Source organism: Phalangium opilio, unplaced genomic scaffold (genome assembly GCF_054372755.1).
Source record: "Phalangium opilio isolate 3A_F unplaced genomic scaffold, DU_Popi_V2 ptg000118l_1, whole genome shotgun sequence".
In the NCBI taxonomy this organism is placed as follows: Eukaryota; Metazoa; Arthropoda; class Arachnida; order Opiliones; family Phalangiidae; genus Phalangium; species Phalangium opilio.
Window position 1 is genome coordinate 1147825 of NW_028324211.1, and position 24996 is coordinate 1172820.

The following is a 24996-nucleotide window of genomic DNA, read 5'->3' on the forward strand; positions in this document are numbered from 1 at the left end:
TAATGTTTTTAAAAGGTCTCAATTTATTATGTTGATAGCAACACAAACATGCGCGAATTTAGCCGCTCATGATAATTCTACATGAGAACTAAATTATTCTACCCTAGTCTAATCAAAACTAGATTATTCAAACCAGGTCTAACCAAGCCTAGATTAGCCTAACTTAAACTGAACTGACCCAACTCCAATAACAAATTATTTTTCAGAATATGATGATTCAGTTACTTCCGTCCCGGGCGTCACCCTAAATGCTATTCTCGCATGTTCAAAAGAAAGAAACCGATACAAGATCCCATAATACGGTGATTAGTACTACCAGGAGTTCATAATAACCCCCCTTCGGGGGGAAGTACGAAACTGGTTAAAAAGATCGTAACAACAAAAGTTCGCCGTAAAGCTCAGCGGATTTATACACCGCTTAACTCTCAAAGAAATAGTTACCCCAATGTTTAGCGCCCACGCGCATTAATTTCCCATATTCCGGGTTAGCACTATTTTTATCTTGTGATTTTGGGAGCGAAAATAGCTCGCGACGCGAGTCGCGTCTCACGTCTGTCGGCGCGGCGCGCGGGCAGCCGCGGTGTACATTAAGCCTTGGCTAAGAATTGGCTTTGCGATGGTTTCTAGTTTTCTACAAAACAGTTAAACGATAGTCATTATTGTTTTCTTGTGATATTTGTGAGAATTCCGTGGTTAAATTAAAACGGTATGGACAAATTGATTCCCAGTATCTTTAATATAAGAATTCCATCGTGTTTCTACGTCCACATACTCGCCATTTATTTTAACGACGGAGATCCCTGCCAAGTTTTGGAACGAAAACCAAGGAGTATAGATACTACTACAATCTATTGTAAAGTTGTATGTCCATCAACAGGCTAGTCCTTTATATGCGCAACGACAAAATCTTGTTGTTCGCGATTTTTACCATTAGCTCTATGGCAAGTTTCGTACTTCCCCCCGAAGGGGGGTTATTATGAACTCCTGGTACTACCATTAATATCGAATCAATGTTTTAAGTGCATAAATCTCATTCATTCGATTGAGTGGGATTTCTGTCCAATGGAATTCCGAACGATGTGAGGATACCGAAACGATAAATAAATATTTAAAATTATATTGTAATACAGTAGAAGGATATTAGACATACATACGGCCAGAAGAAAATGAGCAGAAGTTTACAGTGTCCCGTAGAGCCCTTTGTGCATGCAAGTACTTTAAGAGAGGAAATATTTTCTCCCCTACCCCTCCCTCGGTGTGTCTCCTCTCTGGTTAAAATTACGCTACCTAGCGGCAGACACGGAAAACAAAGTTTAAAAGCTCGAGCATCTTTTCGCGGCTGGTTCGGTTAAAGATGGCGTCTACCAGTGGTGTTAATTCGGATTTAAGTAAAGTTAACGATGCAGCCACTCAAGTGTAATTTTTATTTAATGAATAGGCCAAAAATAAAACACAAATCAGTAAATTGCAATATTTTAAAAGAAGTAAAACTTCGCGATACTTGTACAAAAACAAAGGTTGATGATAGTAAACCATTGAAGAAAGATTCTTCTACTCAGTGTTATTTGGAATTAGAAGGAATTAATTTTGCAATTAAATCAAATTTAACGAAGTTAAATAAATCTACGAACACCGTACAAAAACCAGTATTTGATTTGTACACTCGGACTGGTCAACTTAAGCCGCTTGCACCGTTTATAGAGGAAGTAAGGCAAATTGTGGAAAAAGATTTTTCCTCCGAATTACAATATGAGGTATAAGTTATATATTATTAATAGTAAATTATGAAAATAATAGTCTTTTCCATTATTGTAATTACAGATTAAAGAATGCCATAACAAAAAGGGACTATTATCCATTAAAAGGATGAAAAATATTGGTTTGATAAATTCTCATTACTATCAAGATCCGATTGAGTTAGTCGTGCATGAAGATGGGCTATGTTATTTGTATGTTATTTTCAAACCAATGAAAATAATTGAACTTAAAAATGACGATAAGATACTTGAAGAAAAAAGCATACGAAATGTTTTACTCATGATTAGTGGTTACTTGGGCCATGTTTTTTGTCCTGGTGTGAATGAAACTAAAGTCAAGGATGCAACCTGTACTTTACCCAAAAGTTTAGTGTCTTATAACTATCCTCATACTCGATACCAGTCAATAAGGTGTGAGATTTTCTACAATCAGGGCGATAAAGGACTTGAGGAAAAACCCAAAATTAAAAGTAAACAATGCAAATTTTGTGCAGTATTGACCAATGAAATATATAGAGCAAAGAAGAGAAAAGCTGAAGAAACCCCAACAAGAATTTTTAAAAGACAGTGTATCCGCAGCAATTTTCCTGTTAAATTCTTAACGCCTAGCAGTAAAAAAAAACGTAACTCTAGAGTTCAAAAGGCCAGATTTATGATGAGGCGTAAAATTGCAAAACTAAGCCAAGAGATTGAAAAGAGACAACTTGACTTGAGATGTTCTGATTCAAAACAACTATCTGAAATAATTTCAAAAATAAATGATAGCTACAGCGAGGAACTAGAAGAAACTCTGAATACCACCAGTGGATTCACTAAAAGCTTACTTAAAGCTTCCTGGGAGCGTGACTCTGAATTAAAACATAAGACCAAACTGAATTTCTTTCCGATCAAGCAAAATCATTGAACAGTAAGAAAAGAGGACAATGGTCTTCGATCACTCTGAGAATCGCTCTAGCTGTAGCTAGCAGAAGCAAGGCTGCTTACAGAGCATTGAGAGGTTTCAAAATCCTCAACCTCCCTAGCGAATCAACTCTAAGAGATAAAACAAAGAAATTTTACCATCCTCCAGGAGTGGTTGAAAAATACCTAGCTGAACAAGAAATTAAATATAATAGTTGGAAAGATGAAAAGGTACAACTGGGTGAAGAAGTTCCTAAAGGGGATGGTATATTAGTATTTGATGAGGTAAAGGTCATTGACAAAGTCATATGGAATTCGAAATCCCATGAATTTGTTGGCTATGCAATGGACGAAGAAGACTACCCACAGCTGACTGATATCTACAAAACTACTCAGAGAACAATAGCACCAGCACAGTATGTCCTTCAATTCCTATGGCGGGATATGACATCAGGATATGATGTTATTGGCCCTTACTTCACATCAAGTTTCCCTTTCCAACAAAAACTACTAGTAGCCTGTCTTTATCAAACTATTGAAGCTTTGCATGCATACGGTTTCAAAACCTTGGGATTGGTCTGCGACGGAGCTAGTGAAAATTTGGCATTAATGAAACTAACTATGGGTGTTAATGGAGCATTTGGATACAAGAAAACTGATGTAGGAGGTTATGATTTCTTAATTGAACCAAAATTTAGGAATCCTTTCTCTGAGGAAGATAGATATATATATTGGATCATTTGTCCCTCACATCAATTAAAAAATATGATTGGCCAGCTGTTCGCTTCTAGAAATGATGGCCCTAAAGAGTTTTCACGTAATGGCACACAATTTGGATGGCGCAAGTTGGAAGAAGTTTCAGAGAGAGATAAGGAAAGAGTAAAAAATGGTCAATTACGAAGAGCTCGGTATTTACTAGATAGTTACCTAATACGAGACTCATGGACCAGACTAAACGTTCCCCCATCCAAAGTAATGCAACAAGAGGATGTTTTGTGCGAACTTTTTGGATACGCCAATGGATCGGTTGGTTCTACAGAAAGTAAACAAAGTGCCTTTGAAGCCTATAAATATCTCCGAGCTTGTAATCAACTTTTTGAAAATGGATTTTTATCACATAAGAGGATTAATTGTGAAGATTCTAGTGTAATGAAATCAATCATAGAGGGTTATAATTACTTTGAAAAATGGGCTGTAGAAATATTAACAGAAAATCCAGAAATCAATTTAAACAACCCAAGACAAGAAGTTTTTCTTTCTTGGCAAACTTGGGACTTGTTAAGAGTGTCAGTTTTTGGTTTAAAAGGATTTGTGGAAGATTTTTTTAAACTTTACCCAAAAAACTTTCTTTCGCCTATTCGAATCAACGGGAGCTCAGTCAAAAGTCTGTTTTCTCAATTAAAATATTCCTCTAATGGAAAACTGTCATCATTAAACTATCCAACTTCGTGCAAAGCTATTTTTACATTAGTGAATGTGCATGGAAGCCATCGCGGCAATAGGCAGTACAGGGATCAACCACTATGTGTTCGAGAATCTAAAATTTAATCTAAGACACCTGGCAATTATAAATATGGAAATTCTGATTTAATGAATGTAAATTTTTCTTTAATGCACTGCACTTCTAAAATAATTGAGCTAATATCTTTATAAAATGACATTTTTCATATTTCAACAGTAAATTGTTTTATTTGATTCAAGGGACTAGTTACAATAAATTGAAAGTTTTAATACTGATTTTGTTATTAGGAATGGGTCGCTTTTTGGTTGGCATATATCACAATCTTATTAACATTCAAATAATTTTAATTTTTTTTTTTTTTTCATTTCAATATCACATTTCACTAGTTTTGGAATAGTAAATTCTTGCCCTTTTTGGTGGTTTTATGCTACTCTTTTTTGGAGACTCCCCTAACACACAACACTCACTACCTTGTGAACTTCTATCTACTTCTGAACCTAAAAACTGACTAGATGTGGAGATATTTTGATGTAAAAGGCCATGAATTTCTTTGGATTTTTTGGTACGAGCTCTTGTTTTACAACCTTGGGGCGACTTAAGAGAGTTTTTAGTATCACATTTCTGACTAATTACATCCGTTTTTGGTTTTCTACGAGTACTTATTTTTGTACTTTTGGTTTGGGACAATTTCCCATCTGATTTTTCTTTAGCTGCCTTTCTTGGCTTTCTTTCTTCCTTTATCAGTGGAAAACATACCGTGTTAATAGTTTTAATGGAATCATTCTGTTTAGCACCGTTATTTGAGGTTCTTTTTTTCTTCGTGGATTGCAACATTTGAAGTTTTGATTGAGATTCGCAAGCAACAGTTTTTCCTTGTTTCTCTTTGGTTTTTCTTGCTTGTTTAATTTTTGGTTTGCGTTCTTGTTTTCCCCGTTCTTTTAGAGCAAAAAGCTGGTCCCTCAAAGTTTGCCCGCCTTTTCTGTTTTTGCGGTTACTGGAAACGAACTCCTGAATTCTTGCATGTACCATTTTACGACTCCACTCTCGGTAAAAATGCTCCAAAACTTCTTTGTCTATAAAGTTTTCTGGAAGAGCTTGATAAAATAGTTTCCTTTGCTGCTCTGATTTTAAAAAGGCAAAACTTTCTTCTGCACACACCTGCGTCAAAATTAAAACTGTAATTAAGATTCCAAAAAACTCATTAAACATGCAGATCACTTCCTTGTTTAACGTCCTCAACGGACTTAATCCTATTTATTCATGTTTAAATTGATTTAATTGCGCTTAGATGGTTTTAATCGTGTTTATATTGAATAAATCATGTTAAGATTGATTAAATGGTTTTACTTTGATTACAACACACCCTAACCAGAAGTGACCTGCCCTGGTTTAATTACCATATTTAAAATGACCATACCTTTATCATTTTTGTCCCATACTTGATTAAAGAATGTTTATTAGCAAAACTAGCCACTATTTTGTTAAGACTTTTGATAAATGGCAAAAAACTGGTTTTTGGGTAACACATATTGCCGTTGTCTCTATTCTTGAGTTCTATAGGCAGATCTTTTTCTTTTTCAGAAGCTGTCATTCTCAACAAAGCCGTGCACTTGTTCAATGCATTGTCTGCTAATTGTTGTTTTAAGTTTCTTTTTTTGTTTTTGTGGCATAACGTTCGTCTATAAATCTCGCCCATGGCACCTCCTCCAAGTAAATATAATCCAGTATCAGGTTCGTTACCCCAGTTTTCATGTAGGTGTTCTGGTATTGGAACTTCATATTGACTCTTCTTTAATTGGGTATTCTCAATGTCATCAAGATTTTGCAGCTTTTCTGGAGATTTTGAGAGAATTTTGCAAAAAATGAATGTGTTGGATGTGATAGTATTAAGGACCTTAAAAGCATCGACATGGTCAAACTGGGTTAATTCTACTTCTTTCTTGAGATTTATTGCTTCTTGAAAATAAGAAACTGTTAAACTGGCCATAGCTTTATTTGTACGCAGTTTTGATAATTGTTCTTCATTCTCTACATTTTCCCCTTCTTTTTCTTGAATTACCTTCCTTTTTCTTGTTTTTGGCTCTGCTGGCTTAAATTCTTCTTTTAATTTATCAAAAAGCGCCGTTAATTTACAAATAAACGTATTAACACTCTCTGACTTAAGCATTGTTGCATGTAAATTAAGTCTATCCTCTGATGATTTTATAAAATTACTGACATTTGTCATTAGGAACACCTTAAGCCTAGGCTTAATCGTTTCATTCATTGTTGGACTAAATTCAGGATAATCTACCAACAGATAAAGAAATAAAATAAATATTAATTAAACACTACAAACTTCAAAAATAATAATTTTTACAACTAAATCATTATAAAATGTTAAACATACCTTAAAAATCGGAAATGACTATCATCACACAACGTCGAAGCAGAATAGCGGACGACAAAATAAAAAAATTGCCCAATACCTTGAAATCTGTAAAACCCATAGACGTGATAGCTAAGCTAAAAGCTTTCATTTAGTCTTTGCCGCGAATTGGAGACGATCGAAAAATGTTTTCCTTTAATCTTGTATTTTCATAGATGGCAACACGCGCAACCCGTCGTGCCTCGCAAATTTCTGTCCTTGAAAGAGAGAGAGAGATACGCTAACCGAATTATAACAAAAACGCGTATCCCCGTTTTCTCTCCGACTGTAAACTTCTGCTCATTTTCTTCTGATACGGCATGTGAAAAGATGATTTACCAAAAATCACTAAATTTTAAATTATCACTCTCCCTGTGACATGTAGACCCGTTAAATGAACGTTAGGGTTCACAAATATAAAATTTGGGAAATTTATTGACCGTTGGTAAATCATACAAAGCTTAAAGGAAAAGTTTCTAAATATGAAAAGGAAAAATAATTAAAAAGAAAATAAATGATCTCTTATTAGAAAAAATTAACATTTAATTAGTCTAAAAAACGTGTAACTGCTCCGCCATTGGTTTAGTGGCCTCTGCAAAACCGAACCTGTTACGCGCGTGATCGAGTGGCCTCTGCAAAACCGAACCTGTTACGCGCGTGATCGAGTGGCCTCTGCAAAACCGAACCTGTTACGCGCGTGATCGAGTGGGCTATGCCCACCCTTACCTCTCACAGGCTTTCAAAATACAGCCAATCCCGTTAGAAAATCAGTTCAAATGGGGCAAGGAAAGGGGTTTTGCAATGTTCGTAAAACCTGTTTCCGTTATTTCAAATGGTTTAAACTTTCAACTCTCCTACTATTTTAGTTAATCTTTCCACTTTCTAAACCATCAACAGCATCAAGGCACCACTGCACATCTCTTTAAAAAAAATAGTTTAGTCCGAGGGCGTTTCACTATGCTTAATCTTGAACAGGCTATGAGGCCAGATTGGGGAACGTCAATGGAGTTCACATTATTATCTAACTCCGATAGCGCTGTGTTTTCCGGGAAGCCTTCATATGAGCAGTTCCCATATGAGCGGATTTCAAAATAGCGGTCCTCATAACAACAGTTCTCTAAATAGCGGTTCCCGAAATGGCAGTTTACCCATTACAGCAATTACCGTTACAGCAGTTCTCTAAAGAGCGGGAAAATAGATATGCGAAAAACCATAGTTGTTTATTATGGTGTAAGCTGGGCCAGCTGGGTTATATGAACTAAAAAAGAACTAGGTCAGATATGGATAATTTGGTTAGGTTAAAGTTGATTATTTCAACTAAATAGTATTAGGTCAGGCTAGGTTAGTAATATTTTGGAAATTGTGTAACAATGTTACGCCTTTTCCAAAAATTACTGTTTACAATTATCTACTTCCGAAATAAAATAACCTTTCTCGAATTATAATATGCCTTTTCCAAAAAATTACTGTTTACAATTATCTACCAAAAAACATGATGTTTTATTAGGTCACATTCCTGATTAAATGATCACGGAAAAGGTAGTATTTGAAACCAACGAATATAAGTGTATTGTTAAGAAATGCTCGAAACTAAGGACAAACACTGCTATTCTCAAAATAGCGGGAGCTATTTCTAAAACAGCAGCCGCTAGTTCTAAAACAGCAGTTTTGAAAAACTCCGCTGTTTTTTTGGAATCGCGGTTGCTATTTCGAGAACTGCTCTACAGGGAACTGCTCATATGAGGTACTCCCGTGTTTTCCTAAAACTTTCGCGATATCAACGTGCCTTTTTAGTTGCAAGAATTATCGGCGTTTCACCATTGATATCCTTTAACTCGTAATTAGCGCCGTGTTCTAGTAACAATTTCACGACTTCGCTGTGGCCCTTCCAGGCGGCGAAGTGCAATGGCGTTCTGTAATGCTCAGCTTTTAATTCGTGATCAGCGCCGGGTTCTAGTAAAAATTTCACGACTTCGTTGTGGCCGTTAGCAGCGGCGAGGTGAATTGGCGTATTGTCATACTTATTCTTTAACTCGTAATTAGCGCCGCGTTCTAGCAACAATTTCACGACTTCAATGTGTCCATTGAAAGCTGCAAAGTGCATTGGCGTTTGATCATCTTTATCCTTTTACTCGTAATTAGCCCCGTTTTCTAGTAACAATTTCACGACTTCAATGTGGCCCTTCCAGGCGGCGAAGTGCAATGGCGTTCTGTCATTCTCAGCTTTTAATTCGTCATCAGCGCCACGTTCTAGTAACAATTTCACGACTTCGTTGTGGCCGCTAGCAGCGGCGAGGTGAATTGGCGTATTGTCATTCTCATTCTTTGACTCGTAATTAGCGCCATGTTCTAGTAACAATTTCACGACTTCAATTTGTCCATTTAAAGTGGCGAGGTGAATTGGTGTATCGTCATTCTCATTCTTTGACTCGTAATTAGCGTCGTGTTCTAGTAACAATTTCACGACTTCAATTTGTCCTTTAAAAGCGGCGAGGTGAATTGGCGTATTGTCATTCTCATTCTTTGACTCGTAATTAGCGCCGTGTTCTAGTAACAATTTCACGACTTCAGTGTGGCCTTCTTTAGCGGCAATGTGCAATGGCGTGAAGTCATTCTTAGCTTTTAATTCGTAATTAGCGCCGCGTTCTAGCAACAATTTCACGACTGCATTGTGTCCATTAAAAGCGGCGAGGTGAATTGGTGTATTGTCATTTTCATCCTTTAACTCGTGATTAGCGCCGCGTTCTAGTAACAATTTCACCTGTTCAGTTTGGCCTATAAAAGCCGCGATGTGCAATGCCGCTAAGTTATTCTTATCTTTAAAATCTTGATTAGCGCCTTGTTCCAGTAACGATTTTACGACTTCGTTGTGGCCGTTAACAGCGGCGATGTGCAATGGCGTTCTGTCATTCTCACCCATTAACTCGTAATTAGCGCCGCGTTCTAGTAACAATTTCACGACTTCGTTGTGGCCGTTAGCAGCGGCGAGGAGAATTGGCGTATAGTCATACTTATTCTTTAACTCGTAATTAGCGCTGCGTTCTAGTAACAATTTCACAACTTCAGTGTGGCCTTTAAAAGCGGAAAGGTGCATTGGCGTACAGTCATACTTATTTTTTAACTCGTAATTAGCGGCGCGTTCTAGCAACAATTTCACGACTTTAGTGTGGCCTTCTTGAGCGGCAATGTGCAATGGTGTGAAGTCATTCTCAGCTTTTAATTCGTAATTAGCGTCGTGTTCTAGCAACAATTTCACGACTGCAATGTGCCCATTAAAAGCGGCGAGGTGAATTGGCGTACAGTCATCCTTATTTTTTAACTCGTAATTAGCGTCGTGTTCTAACAACAATTTCACGACTGCAATGTGCCCATTAAAAGCGGCGAGGTGAATTGGCGTACAGTCATACTTATTTTTTAACTCGTAATTAGCGCCGCGTTCTAGTAATAATTTCACGACTGCAATGTGCCCATTAAAAGCGGCGAGGTGAATTGGCGTACAGTCATACTTATTTTTTAACTCGTAATTAGCGCCGCGTTCTAGTAATAATTTCACGACTTCAATGTGGCCTCCATCAGCGGCGAGGTGAATTGGCGTACAGTCATTCTTATTTTTTAATTCGTAATTAGCACCGCGTTCTAGTAACAATTTCACGATTTGAATGTAGCCTTCTTTAGCCGCAAGATGCAATGGCGTTTCAATATGACGTGATGGAGGATCATTGCCGGTGAAAGTCTGATAATTGACACCATTATAACAGTCTAACAATCTCCAAATGGTTTCTTTTGCACGCGAATTGCAATGGTGTAAAGTTCTTATGATCTATTGCATTAGCGAGAGCTCCACTTTCAATTAAAATAGTTGCGACTTTAAGGTGGCCTTTCTCGGAGACCAGGTGTAACAGCGTTCTATCTTCGCTCGATCCACAAAAATTAACATCTGCACCGGCATTAATTAAATAATGTACTATTTCAGCGGTTTGGTTTGTGGAGGCTTCTTGCATTGAAGTGCAACCTAGTCAAAAATTAGGATTATTAAAATTAGGTATTGTGTACTCAATTGTATTGTCAAAAACACTTGATGGAGTGGATTCAGAGACATTCACCATTACAAAATTTGAGTAATTTCTTATCTCTTCACGGAAAAATAGAACTGACCTTGAAAATCTTTCTCTCCTCGTCACCGGTGGGTAAAAATAGTGGATACTGTAAAGCTCACAATGCTAGGCCTTATTGATTGATTCTTCTAAAGCCACGTTCACACAGACATGGGAAACCGATTCGAAGGTACTCAAAACGTTCCTAAGTTAATTGTGAACAAATCTGACACTCGAGAAGCTAATTACAAACGTGGTTTCTTGAAGTTGCTTCGCGAAACCAATTTAAGGCGGATGCCGGCCGGGGCCGCTCGAAATTTCGCCTTCGCTACAAGGTGACTTTCCTCTTGAACTCCGGGTTTGGCTTGGCAAAGGCTAGTGGGCGAGATTTATATATGCACGTATAAATCCCGCACACAAATGCCTCTAGCTTTGCCAAGCCAAAACTGGAGTTCGTAAGAAAAGTCACCTTGTAGGGGATCGACTGGAGCCGCGCTATGCTTTAAAACGCGTTAGCGCTTATGTAGTTCAAGCCTTTCACGCGACAACCATTCACACTGGAATTTTGCTTCCCGCTGGAGTCGCGCGAAAAAATAAGTGTACTTTTAATTTTGAATGAAACAAGATGACCCAGTCATATAGTTTTTACCGCCTTCTAGTGACAAGAATTAGTATTACTATATGCATTAAAAGATGACCCCAGCTAATTTAGCATTTCGGGTTTTTTTTTTCATTGTTTGTAAAATAGCATTCCTATTATGAATAAAATCAATCTAGTAATAAACTACAGTAACTTACTCATTAGGTTCATTTTAAACTTAACCTACAGAACTTTATCTTAATTAAATTACAGAATAATATTTTTTAAACTAGGGTCGGTACTGGTAAATGTGAACGATTCTATTTTTTCTTTAACATTTTGTAGCTAATTTTTGGGCGGCTTAAATTCCTTTTAAAAGGGCTCTATTTGTAGATTGAATATTGAGGATTACGATAAAAATGGTATGAACATTGTAGGAATACGTGGATGAAAGATACGAACCTATATACACACCTATATATACTCGGACTAATCAACTTAAGTTGATGCCAATTTTAGGTGTTGCTTAATACAATACCATCGGGGAATAAGCTCTAGGAAGAGTTAAAATAATCCCACGATAACAAACCTTTAATCGTTAGATAGATCACGTTTTTCACTATAAAATTGATATTATTATCTGTGGTTTCGATTCGGAATTCGATTTTAGAGTTGGAAAAAACTCTAAAAAAAAAAAAAAAAAAAGCGTGCAAGGTACCAAGGCTTAACAAAAATTGTAGGATAACATATTTATAGAGATAGATAACAACTTTTATAATTAAAATTAGAAAATAACATATCTCTTAAAATTCTCGCGTGATCAACTGGTTTCACGCCAATTAAATAGCTATAGTCCCATAAAGCTATTTGTATTAATTCCTCCATGGTTTTTTCGCCAAGCTGAGAACTACGCGTTTTACGTCACGTTATCCAAAAAGCCGACTGTTTTCTTTGAAGACCACGCTAGCTCAGCGCTAAGCACCGTGACGTCAAAATTCAAAAGCAAAATCCCGTTATGTAGGACACTGCTAGCAGCGCTGGGCTCTACTGAACGCGGCCCAGATTTCCACCATGATTATAAAATCTAAGCCTAATTATTTAAAAGTGTATTTAACTTTCGGCTCACTCTGAACCGTTAATGTCTCTGCATACAAAAACGAAAACCAAACCCAAACGTTTACTTTTTGGTTCACTAGGCCTATTGACAAATAAAAGTTCATTTGACCAACATAGCAGCGTTGTGCTTGTATTCACTGTGACTTTAGAAAGGATTATGCTATAAACAGATGTAGTATAGCTTAAGTAATATATAAACATCCATTTTAAATAATAATATTAAACAAAATCTTTGGAATATCAAAATGAAACGGAGCTTTAAAGCTACAAAAGTACTAAATGCATCATAATTACGAAAAATATTTCCACATATTCATTTTATATTATGGAAAACGGGAATATTAAGGTTCTGAAGGATTTCTTTACACATCAAAACAAAACGAACTTCTAACGCAGCGCACTAGTGTTACAACGGACGGACACATATAGACAAACACATAGACTGCTGTTTTACCCTTTCCGTATTAATTTTGAGTTGAGACACATGATTATCTTAAATATTAAAATAAATATAATTAATATTAAATATTTTCTTCGATAGTTGTTCGCCTTATTGAGCGTTACATCGTTTTGAAAAAGAACAATTAAACATTCTTGAGAGACTTGACTAATATTGGCGTTTGAAATGAAGCATACGCCGGTTGCTTCGCCTTCATCAAATAGGTAGTATATAAGGGTGTCGAATCGCAGCTATGGTTAAGAACAGCGCAATTGCGTGAACCTTTGGTGGAAGCCCCACCATTGGGAGGCCGGACGTTTCTCGTAACCCTGGCCGATCGCCGCGTATGTCTTAACCTTAAGGAGTAGAAGCCAGGTGTACAGACTGGTGTCCATGTGGGATGGACAAAAACAAAGACCAGAAGATGGTGGTGTTAGAAGCCAGGTGTAAAGACTGGTGTCCATGTGGGATGGACAAAAACAAAGACCAGAAGATGGTGGTGTTAGAAGCCAGGTGTACAGACTGGTGTCCATGTGGGATAGACAAAAACAAAGACCAGAAGATGGTGGTGATAGAAGCCAGTAAGTACAGACTGGTGTCTATGTGGAATGGACAAAGACCACAAAATGGTGGTGTTTGAAGCCAATAAGTACAGATTGGTATTCATGTAGAATTGACAATTGACTAGTCAGATGAAGTAATAGTGGCCAGTTGATTTGTGGATAGATTCAAGTTTTGAAATTTCCGGGAACTGTGAATACGGTCCGGAAATAGCGAACACATTTGCTTCAATTCGGAAACTGCGAACACGGTCCCCTGGGGTGTAAGTCAATAACAACAGACAAACACACACACACACACAGACAGACAGACACACACACAGACACGTCCAGTGTAAAACCTCTCCGTGACGTCATCGTCACTCGGAGAGGTAAAAATATACGTGTTCTTATGGTTTGTGTTTAGTTTCAAAGCACGTTTACTTGCGAAATGTTTGGGTTTGAAACGCTTTATCTTGCGAAGTGTTTGGGTTTGAAACGCGTTTTCTGGCGAAGTGTTTAGGTTTGAAACGCGTTTATTTGCCAAATGTTTGTTTTTGACACGCGTGTTCTTGCAAAACGTTTACTTTTAAAACCAGTTTATTTACCCAGTGTTTAGTATCAAAACGCGTATTTTTTCAGAAATGTTTACCTCCCACACGTGTTTAATCTTAACCGTTTAGCTTTTTAAATAAAATATTTAGGCATTTAACACGATTAATGTCTCAGGCGTTTTGGTTTAAAACACGATTAATGATCCAGTAGTATAGGTTGGAAACACGCTTAGTGTCTCAGGCCTATAGGTTGACAACAAGTTACAGACCAAATGAAAAACAATTTTCTTATTTTGATTCAACACAATACTTTATTCAATCTCTTAAAATGTTGAGCTAGTTGTGGAACTCAAAAGTTTCTCATCAATACAGAAGTCTTGAATGAATTTCAAATATTTCAAGGTTTTAACGAAGTATGACTTTGGCGAATTATCTCGTAGGATATATTCTTGCCCAAAGCCGAACACTTGTCCCAAAAGGACAGGATAACTTAAGTCAAACACGTAGTAGAACGCCATCAAATAAAATACGCCATATTTAAGCGGGTACTGGCAGTCAATTTCTACGTTCTTGTATTTTATAAACACTACTTTTTCGTCATTTTTCTCACAAACAACAAGCTGAGGTGCTTCTTCAAGTGATAATGTTGGTCCCTGTTCCAAATTTTAATAATAGGTCATAACCTTCCTATTTCTTTCATGATAGCGAAACTTACTTTCGTCACGTTAATTATAGAGAATGGAGCAAATTTCCTGGCTTTAGACTTTTCACCCTGTATTTATTAACTTTTCAAGACCTTTAATCACAGCGAGTGTATTAAAAAATTCTTCTCCATCTGCATCCTATCATAAACATTGTTGAATAAGTAATTATTTAGAACGTTTTCCCATTACTTTATGAGTTTGAATAAAATATGCATACTGTAGCTAGCTCATTCGCCAAAATTGACGAAAGCTTATCGAAATTTTATAAAAACACTTCTTTTGAATATGGGTGCAACATCAAGTTAAGTGCTTCAAGCTGCGTAGAACAAAGAACAAAACTTACTTCTTATGCTACAACATAAATTACATTATTATACTTACAAATCTTATATCAACGAAATAAGGAAACTCATCAAGAATTTGATCAAACGTAATTGTCGACTTATTAATCCAATTTCTCCTTCTTTGAAACGTTTCCCTGTTTATTTTTAATATTTTTGGGACATCTATGTCAACCTCGTTAAATTCATTTTTCAGAACGCGCAAATTCTCCTCATAAGGGACATCCGTTTCTTCAATAACGACACTGCAGGGCGCCATGCTTTCATTGGCCATTTTTTGGTTGAAAGCCGGTCTGTTAAATGCTTCTGAAACGTATATAGAATGATGAACTGAAATTATAATATTGGGCCCTTTAACTCTGAAATTATGACTCACCCATGGTATCGGATCCTGTTTACCTAGTCTAATGCTTGGATACTTTTGAAACATCAACTGCCCGACTATCTGGTATTCTCGTTGGGTTCGCGTTTGATATTTTGATAGAAGGCCATAAGCTAATTCTTTCATTATCATGGCAAATATTGGCAGTGCTCGCCCTTCTTTCAGCTTATTCTCCACATAGTCAGAAAAAACAGGAAGTGTTGGCAGAATATCTTCCATACTCTAAAAAAATGTAAAATAAGAGCTTTTAGCAGCAAATAAACCTTGAATTCTCCTCAAATGAAAGGTGTGTACTTACCGGTAGACTTTGGCATCGCTGCAATGGCAAAATCAAATTTGACGTTGTTGATGTTTCCGCCGATGACGAGAGAGCAAGTGACTGCGAGGTGGTGGTTATGACATTACAAATTTCTGGCATTGTATCGTTTTCTACACTTAAATCTTTCAGAAGTACTTCCTAAACAACAATAACGGGATGAGTTCAAAAATGTCTTGGGTCAAAGTTTTCTTTTAAAATAATATCAAGAGTTGAGCATTTTTATAGTACCTTCACATCCAGAATTAATTGATTCTAGTGAAGCAGAAACACTGCTTTTGCTTTTTCTAATTTCATTGGAATTGAGAATCATTATGCTTTCTCCTACGAAAGCTCGAAGTATTTCCCAATCGTCGATTTCTGTTCCATCACTCTCTAAGAGTGCCTTCACATCATCATCACTTTGCAAAATGCAAAGTTTAGCACATGCTTAAATAGAAGAACAAAACATTTTAGTGAAATTAAAAATATCAAAAGCTATTTAAAACTAACCAGATCTAATGAAGTCTTCGTAACTTGTCGCTATAACTGCTTTTCGTAATGTTCCATTGCGATTAACTATTTTAAATACCGCCATTTTATTACCAGAGATAATGGTATAGTAAATATCGTATAAAAATTCAAGATATACCTGAAATATCAAAAATTAAGTTTGAAACCTCTCTATCTATAACCTAGAGTTATAGAAAGAGATCTAATGTTAACACTCGTTAACAAAAAGGCTAGCGCTATAGGACCAAACTCAGTTTTTTTTGTTATGAATCAACTTATTATTAAACTTTTAGATTAAATAAGGTATTTAGGACTTATTGCATAGGTATGATTTGCTAATTTAATCTTTCCTAATGCTTATTATCAAGGTGTTTTCTTAGAACCATAAAATTATTAAGTCTGCAACTATGCAACTTCTATGGATGGGGTGTTATAGATCATAACATACAACTTTCCGTTAAGTTTATGGTAAATTTGGGGCCATTTGTACTTCAAATTCTTAATTGGAATCATATGTTTTTGGTCGCAAATAACTTACTTCAAAACATAACAATTTAGATGTCTTTCAAACCGGTCTACCTCGGCACTTACGCAAATAACGTATGAAATGAGGTTTATGCAAACTGCATTAATAACAATTATGAAAGTGGGCCCAAATTCTATGTAGTAGTCTTTAAGTAGCACAGTGTTTTTTTATATACATGACCATAGATAGTTATTGCTAGGCTCACATGCATTGTATTTGCCAGATCTGCATTTTCGTCGTAGTAAAGTAGTAATTCCTTGATATCAGCTTCTATTTCGATGTCGTATCCTTCTTTGACCTGATCAACATTGCCAAGAAAATGCTGGTTCCCCCCCCAGTGCCATTACTATGCTGCAAACATAGCCAGCGCTGATGCCTCAGCACCATAGTTTTTGCCAAAGCCTTGAAACATCTCCATTTTTTCCCTTTAAAATAAGAATGCTTGCTTTCAAATGTCATACATGAATGATATCTCAGGGGCCCTTGTCTGGCTTCTACTCCATCATCATCCTTGAGGTTAAGACATACGCGGCGATCGGCCAGGGTTACGAGAAACGTCTGGCCTCCCTAAGGTGGGGCTTCCACAAAAGGTTCACGCAATTGCGCTGTTCTTATCCAAAGCTGCGATTCGAAACCCTTATATACTACCTATTTGAGTAAGGCGAAAAAACAGTCGTATCCTTCAATTCAAACGTCAATATTAGTAAAGTCTCTCAAGAATGTTTAATTGTTTTTTTTTAAACGATGTAACGTTCAATACGGCGAATAACTAACGAAGAAAATATTTTATATGAATTATATTTATTTTATTATTTAAGATAATCTTGTTTCTCAAATCAAAATTAGTACGGAAAGAGTTCAAAAGCAGTCTTATGTTTTTGTCTGTGTGTCCGTCCGTCCGATGTTACACTAGTGCGCTGCGTTAGCAGTTATTTTCGTTTTGATTTGTAAAGAAATCCTACAGAACCTTAATATTCACTTTTTCCATTATATAAAGTGAATATGTGGAAATCTTTTTCGTAATTACGATGCATTTAGTACTTTTGTAGCTTTAAAGCTCTGTTTCATTTTCATATTCCAAGGACATTTTTTAATATTATTACTTGAAATGGCTGTTTATATATTACTTAAGCTATACTATATCTGTATATAGAATAATCCTTGGTTTAGTGATTTCTTAAAGAAAGCTAAGGCCTGCACTGTGTCGGGTAAATCAAGTAGTATCCGCAATAGGCTTAGTGATCGAAAGAGTAAATAATTGAGACCAGAGGTGAAGTAAACTTTGGGTTTTGATTTTCGTGTCTGAAATGAAGGGACATTAACGGTTCAGAGTGAGCCGAAAGTTAAATTCACGCTTAAATAATCAGGTTTAGATTTTATAATAGAAGAAAGCATCATGGTTGCAATTAGGTCAGTAAAACGTCTAATCGTTATCGGGATATAGCTTCGAAGTTTTCATTGTTGTGATGGTGAGCATTGACTTTCAATGCGTCTTACCACAAGTAAGTATTGGTGATTTTTAACGTTAACACTCATGTTGGCAAACTAAGAATATCGTTGAGGTGAAACGAGACAGAAGTATTTATACTGCAAACCAGCTGTGAATGTAGCTATGAGAATATAGGGTAAACTGCTAAAGCGTAGACAATTCCGCCTTTACAAACACATAAAGGTTATATCTCTCGAAAAATTATATACTTCATTTCCTGTTCTTTTCCCCATTGACTGATTTCCGTGTGTCCAAGATTTAAATTTATTGGATGTAAAATGTCGTCTGCTTTACTGTATATTCGCAATGCTTGGAATACAGCTTCAATAATTCATAAATTTTAACTTCAAATAGAGAAATAATTTTATGTCTAGGTAAATAAATTTGTAGTAGTAGACCTCTTGACTCGGAGAGGTAATATTTTGGTTTTCCTAACTTGTATTACTTTGTCAACGCCATTTATACGATATACGATACCAGATTCCAGTTTCCAAATATCCATCTTTAAGTTATCTAGCATTTATCAGAACCATATTTTTTCACATCCTTTTGTTTTGCAACAGCAAGAAGATATATTAAAGTCAGTTTCGAGCATAAATGAGGAGGAATATTTAGAAGTTGCCAGTAGAAGACAGTTACTTTGTGCTTTTTAGCATGGGCACCAATTGGATTTGCAATTTTTAAGTCATCCAGGTATAGAGAAAATAGGTGTACTCATTTTTCTTTGCTTCAGTGGAATATTTGGCTTTTAATTCAACGCTATTAATGACATCCGTTATGATTTTATTGTGACATTCGCGATTCTCACTACCTTAAATTTCTTGAAGCTCTGGCATTCTTAGAAGTCTTTTGACTGATGTAAGCAAAGGAATATAATAACCCACAGCGGATTTAACTTTCTCATTGTTCAGGCCGGGTTGACTCAAAGACTGTATACAGTTGTTCAAAAACGGAACGGCAACTGGAGCGATATAGCTCATTTCAGTTTCAGAGAATTGTTTCCCTTTTAAAAGGGGTGTCTAGACCCACAAATGGCCGCTTTCTGTTATTATTAGTTTGTTTTGCGAGACTGTATGTTTCTATTACGTCTGCGGTAGTAGTCATGATGTCTTGAATAAGTTCATCCGATAAACCATGCTTTTCTTTTAATTTCAAAATATAAGCAGCTTCCATATATTTTGGCTGTGAGGGCTAGTCATTATTATCCTCATCAGATACGGCTGCTGATGGTTGAAAAATATCATGGATCACATATGCAATAACTACAGCATGTTTTCTAAATCTATGACTCCGGAATGAGTTTTTACTATTGAATACTGCGCCACATGTGTTACATCGAAAAGAGATCTTCACAGAATGTTTATGATTGCGGGCAGTATGATGTAAAAGAGTTTCTTCACGCCTGGTATAAAAACTACAAAACTGACAGACTTTGAAACCTTCACGATCGATGACGAAAAGATTTCCTGTAAATATAAGACAAGAAACTATCTTGTATCTTATATTAGACAAGTTATGCAAATGTATAAACACAAGATGCAAAACATTTTCTCTCAATACATCGGCTGAAGTTTAGTTCCCTTTCTAAGACTGCTAAAATACTTCTTATAGTTCTCTTTCTAAGACTGCTCAAATACTTCTTATATCTTTTAAGAAGCCCAATTTTCAAATATTTAATGCAAAATAGCGATATTATAAAGTTTTTCTTGATTTTATCTTGACTTTTTCTTAAAAGACAGATCTTATTAAGTCTATCTTGAGTTTTTCTTAATAGCACATCGGATGAAGTTCGCTTACCAAGATTGCTTAAATACTAATTATTTCTTTAGAAACCTAATTTTTAATTAATTAAAATAAAACAAAGATCTTACTAAGTCTATTTTGACTTCTTAAAAGCACATTGACCGAAGTTTAGTTCGCAAAATACTAATTATATCTCTTTAGAAGCCCAAATTTTAATTATTTAACGCAAAATATCGATATTATGAAGTTTATCTTGATTTTATTATTAATTGCACATCGGCTGAAGTTCGGTTCCCTTTCCAAGATTGCTTAAATACTAATTATATCTCTTCATTAGCCTAATTTTTAATTAATTGAAACAAAATAGAAATCTTATTAAGCATATCTTGATTGTTTTTCTTAAAAGTACATCGGCTGAAGTTTAGTTCGCTTTCCAAGACTGTTTTAGTACTAACTATCTCTTTCAAAGCGTAATTTTTAAATAATTAAAACAAAATAGAGATCTTACTAGGTCTATCTTCACTTTTTATTATTAGCACGTCCGCTGAAGTTAAGTTCGCGTTCCAAGGCTTAAATACTAATTATATCTCTTTAGAAGCCCAAATTTCAAATTACTTAAATAGAGATCTTACGAAGTTTATCTTGATTTTTTCTCAGTTGCACATCGCTTTCCAAGATTACTTAAAAACTAATTATCTGTTTTTAGAGATTGCTTTCAAAATTGGAATGGAAATAATAGGGCCAAGGCTTAAGTAATGAATTTTGGTTTCTAATGCTTTCTGACTTTAATACTGTTAAGGTTGAAACCAGAGAAATAACAAGAAGAAATAGGAAAATTTAATACTTACGCAAACTTGAATATAATTTTCGATCAGTTTATTTCTCTCAAGTTAACTCGATTAATGTAAAGTGCGGCGACCGGCGTCCACGTTGAGGAAAATGGCGCCCAAGGAAGCTTTCAGACTCGTTTTCAAGATAGCTTTGTTGAAAAACTAAACATCTCGATGCGTAATAGTTAGGATCACTACGCCACCTATATAATTTCTAAACCCCAATGCTAGGGTTCCGTGTAGACCACCTAGCGTTCAAATTTTTTACGTGTTTTCAAACCCTTTACCCCTTGTTGTTTGTGTTAACTTGAATACGTTTAGAATTTAAACGCGTTGGTGTTTCAAAATTAAGCGTCAAACCCAACAGTTTACGTTTTATTTACGTTTTCAGAGAGTTTGGAGTTGAAAACCTAAACGTTAATTTTTCTGTGTAGTGCTAGAAAGTCCAACGGACGATTCCTTGAACTACGACACTGACCTTTCCACAGACGTCTACGATACCGAACTCTTTGAAACTGTAAACAACGAAGATTCGGCCTTTGGCGCAAACCACACGTCCACAGTGTCGTGCAACGGTAACCCTAGTCTTCAAATTGGATACTTTTCGGCCGAATGGCTGGTTCAATATGAGAGGCTCGCCACCCAACTAAAATGGACGGCCGCCGTCTGGGGAGAAAAATGTGCGGACTTCGAGGAATGGAAAAAGAGTTTCCTAGAAGCGTTCCCCGATCGTTTTTCGGAAGAGGAATGGCTCGTACAGATGAGAGCCCGCGGACAGCAGCCGAGCGAAAGCGTTGAAGCCAAAGTCGATCTGTGTAAAAGAAGCGGCCTCGACCCTGACGACCAGGAGAAAATCCGACATGTCGTAATTCGACTCGCAAATCGTAACTACGCGGCGGTTATTAGTTTGTCTAATTCCAAGAGGTCTGGAGAGATTTTGAAGCTTGCCAAGGAACTTGAGAAATCGGACAGTTTTCATAACGTAAATGTAACCACAATAGCTACGCCCTTCCCGTGCCCGCCACGTGGCGTCCCTCTGGCCGCCTCCTTCGCGCCGCACATGGCAGCACCGTATAATTATTGTCAGGCGCCCACGTCTTTCCCATTATATGGCTATCAGCCCTTCCCGATGATGGCCCCTATCGCCCATCCGTAGCTCTTCAGCACCACGAAAGCGGACCCACCAAGCAATCCGCCTGAAGATACGAGAAACAAGCAGTTAACGGAAAAAATTGAAAAGCTAGAAGTTATGATCGAAAATATGGCGTTGAACCAGGAGAAGGAAAGACGGGAAGATGAGTATCACCGGAGCTACTCGCAGTCCAGGAATAACCGGCAAGACCCCTTTCCCCGGGGCCGAGAATGCTATAATTGCGGCAGGCTAGGACACATCTCGCGCGACTGCCGGCAACCCAGGAATACCGACCCGAATAGTGCCGCGCGGAACAACGCTCATAGTTCGGGAAACGAGAGGTCAGCTTCGTAGAGAGCGGCTCGCAGCTGTCGACCGCGTACATACCAGACCCCTCAATAGATGCTAGGAACGAAGCCTCTGTCGTGCCTGTGTTGGACGTTTCAGTTAGAGACATTGGCCTGATTAAAACTCTTTTGGATACAGGCGCCCGGAAATCGGTCATCGATGAGTCTTACGTAGCGCGGAACAATTTACTCGGAAACGTGAAGTCATGGGATGGCCCCCCCTGTCATCGGTTTTGACAAGCGACTCGCGATGCCGAAAGGAATGATAGATATTATAGTTGAAGTAAGCAGGTTTTGACGCGGTGCGCGTAGAATGTTTTTTTTTGGTTCCAAACGCGATCCTACCCGTCGTTCTGGGTGTGGACTGGTTCACGTCAGAACGAGCTGGAATTATATTCGACGGAAGGCAGTTTCGTCTGATTTATCTGGATAATAATCATCAGATGAAATATCTCGACCGCGTTCATCGTAGCGGAAAGACTCATTTATATGCGGACGCCCTCTCAGGAGCCCCAATCCTTCCGCATGATCCCGAGAGTACTGCGGATCAAATCCCCACATGCACCTTGAACTTTGAAGCCATCCCCATTAATGACCTAGCCCTTGCTCAACAAAGCTTACCTAAACTAAAGGAGATGATGATGATACTGTACCGGCAAGAAGAAGAAAACCAAGCCGAACCCCGAATAGCCGAGTACACAATGAAGAACGGAACCCTCTATAGAGATAACCCTTTCGGAGAAGGCCAGGGCAAGCTTCTGGTCGTGCCTCCATCACTTCGAAAAACCATTCTCGACTTGGCCCACGACTCAGAAACTGGAGGACACATGGGAATAGAGAAAACACTCTCTAAAGTCCGACTACGATATTGGTGGCCAAGACAAAGGAAAAGGGTTCAAAGGTACGTCGAGTCATGTCAAACCTGTCAATTCCGTAAAGTACGCCCAGGCACGTCAGACGCGTCCCTACACCCGACAACACTCCCCACCAAACCCATCGAATTAGTCCATGGAAGATTACCGGTTCTGTCAGGCGAAGGAAAAATAATTGGACCACTAGAAGAGCCGGTCAAAGTTGTGACCGTCTCGAAACGTACCGAAGACATCCGGAGTGAAGCGCGGACAACAACAATCGAGAGTCAAGCCCATCAGAAACAGCGTATTGACGAGAAGAACGGCAGAACTGCTACGAAAGTAACGGGACCCGTAAAGCCATTCCAGGTTCGTAACCTTGACGAAGATGGAGACGCGCTCGACGACAGTTGGGATGACGAAAGCGAAAGTGACAGCAGCAACGACGAAACAATTAGTTTCGACCCAACCCATCTAGATGACCATGCGGTCAAGACTAATCCCACTCCAAACTGGCCACAACGACGGAAATCGTTCGCTATGGAAATCCCATTTGCTGGTCAGCCCAAACGCTGATGGTAACGATCTGCGTGGTAATGCTCTTTATGTTACTAAAGTTATGTACAGTCGCCGCAATTAAAAACTTTCTCTCATGCGACGTCTTGTTTCAATCATAAGCCGCAAATTATTGATCTGATACGATGGGTATAAAAAAACGGATCTTATACTGTTGTTTCAATAAATTTTTTACTAAGCGTTTTTTTACACTCTCCGCTTTCCATTTCCAACTGCTAAATAGGGGGTTTTGAATGATTGGGATGATTTTAAAGAGAATGTGAACATTTCAGCATAGCTCGTCCGAATTACCGAATGACATTCCAGTAAGGGGAGAGTGATTTTAATTGCAAGTTTCTGAATACACGTCCCCCACGGAATCAATGCCTTGAGCCATATTCTTACGGATAGAGATACCCTTTAATGTTGCACAAAGATATAATCAACAATTGTGGAATGAAACTTCAAATCTTCCTCCGTTGAAGATATGGCCACGGGTGCGACATTCTGTTCCACTATGGTTCGCAAATGCCAGGGGGTGGACAAAGTTTTCTATCTAGATTAGTGGGCGATTCTTGATGTCAGACTCAACATAAGTCTGCAGGAACGTTTGGTTGAAAACGGCGCATTTCGGAGAGAACCATCTAGAAATTCAATGGCCAACCAATTCCCTCAATATGTCACCCATTGAAAACCGCTTGGTGGAGGAAATAAAGGTTCACTGAAAGGAGAATACCCACATTCAAAGTATAGCATGGGTCACAAAGTGGTGCCTACATTTGAGAAAGTGGTTGTGTTCATTGTCTTCAACTAATTGGGATTCGCCATAATCAAGATGACGAACCTTTCTCAAGAAACCCTTTATTTACAATTCCAAATTAGTATTATACTAAAGTTCCACTTGTCTTAGCAGTGTATCCGATGGCAAATTATGGTCTTTTTGACAATCAATGGAATCTGCTGAGCTGCACGAAGTATTAAATCCTTGAAGGTTAAGTAAGGACGCAATTAATGCAGAGTGTGTTTATATTTTATTGAGAACAACCCAACCAACATAACAAGTTAAATAAAGAATAAAGACACTTTGCTAATTACTATCCAACATTTATTCTTAATTATGAACATGGTTAGGATAAATACATTTATACGTTTTCATTTTTAATTTCATTATGCGATTAAAATTTGATCATTTTCTCGTTGGCGTTTACAACCTGCTGCAATCTCTGCGGCATTGATGAAAACAGATTGCTTATATAATCGGGCCGCTCACCAACCTCTTCCCATGCGACCTGGATGATGGTGAATAGTTCGTCCTTATCATTGGGAATTATAATGTTCTGGGATACAATCCTTTTCATAATCGCCCAGACGTTTTCGATTGGAGATAAGTCGGGTGAATTTCTTGGCCAGTTCATTAGATCTATTTCCGGATGATTCTCA

The 24996-nt window shown here is 37.5% G+C and overlaps 2 protein-coding genes across 2 annotated transcripts in view; both read right to left on the minus strand.

The window, feature by feature from the left end:
• The window catches only part of LOC149623018 (uncharacterized), a 232295-nt gene that overhangs the window by 42046 nt on the left and 165253 nt on the right, over positions 1–24996 (minus strand). The gene's annotated exons all lie outside the window — the stretch shown is intronic.
• On the minus strand, positions 4041–6163 carry LOC149623019 (uncharacterized). The gene is made up of 2 exons (XM_089853492.1): positions 5537–6163; positions 4041–5277 (listed from the first exon to the last, which is right to left on the minus strand). The coding sequence occupies exons 1-2, from the start codon at positions 6104–6106 to the stop codon at positions 4492–4494; spliced, it is 1356 nt and encodes a 451-aa protein (XP_089709618.1). The 5' UTR covers positions 6107–6163; the 3' UTR covers positions 4041–4491.

Coding starts and splice junctions, on each gene's coding strand:
- LOC149623019 (XM_089853492.1), bottom strand. CDS start 6,106: ATGGCCAGTTTAACAGTTTCTTATTTTCAAGAAGCAATAAATCTCAAG. Junction 5,278..5,536: donor ATGGGACAAAAATGATAAAG/GTATGGTCATTT, acceptor ATTTTGACGCAG/GTGTGTGCAGAAGAAAGTTT.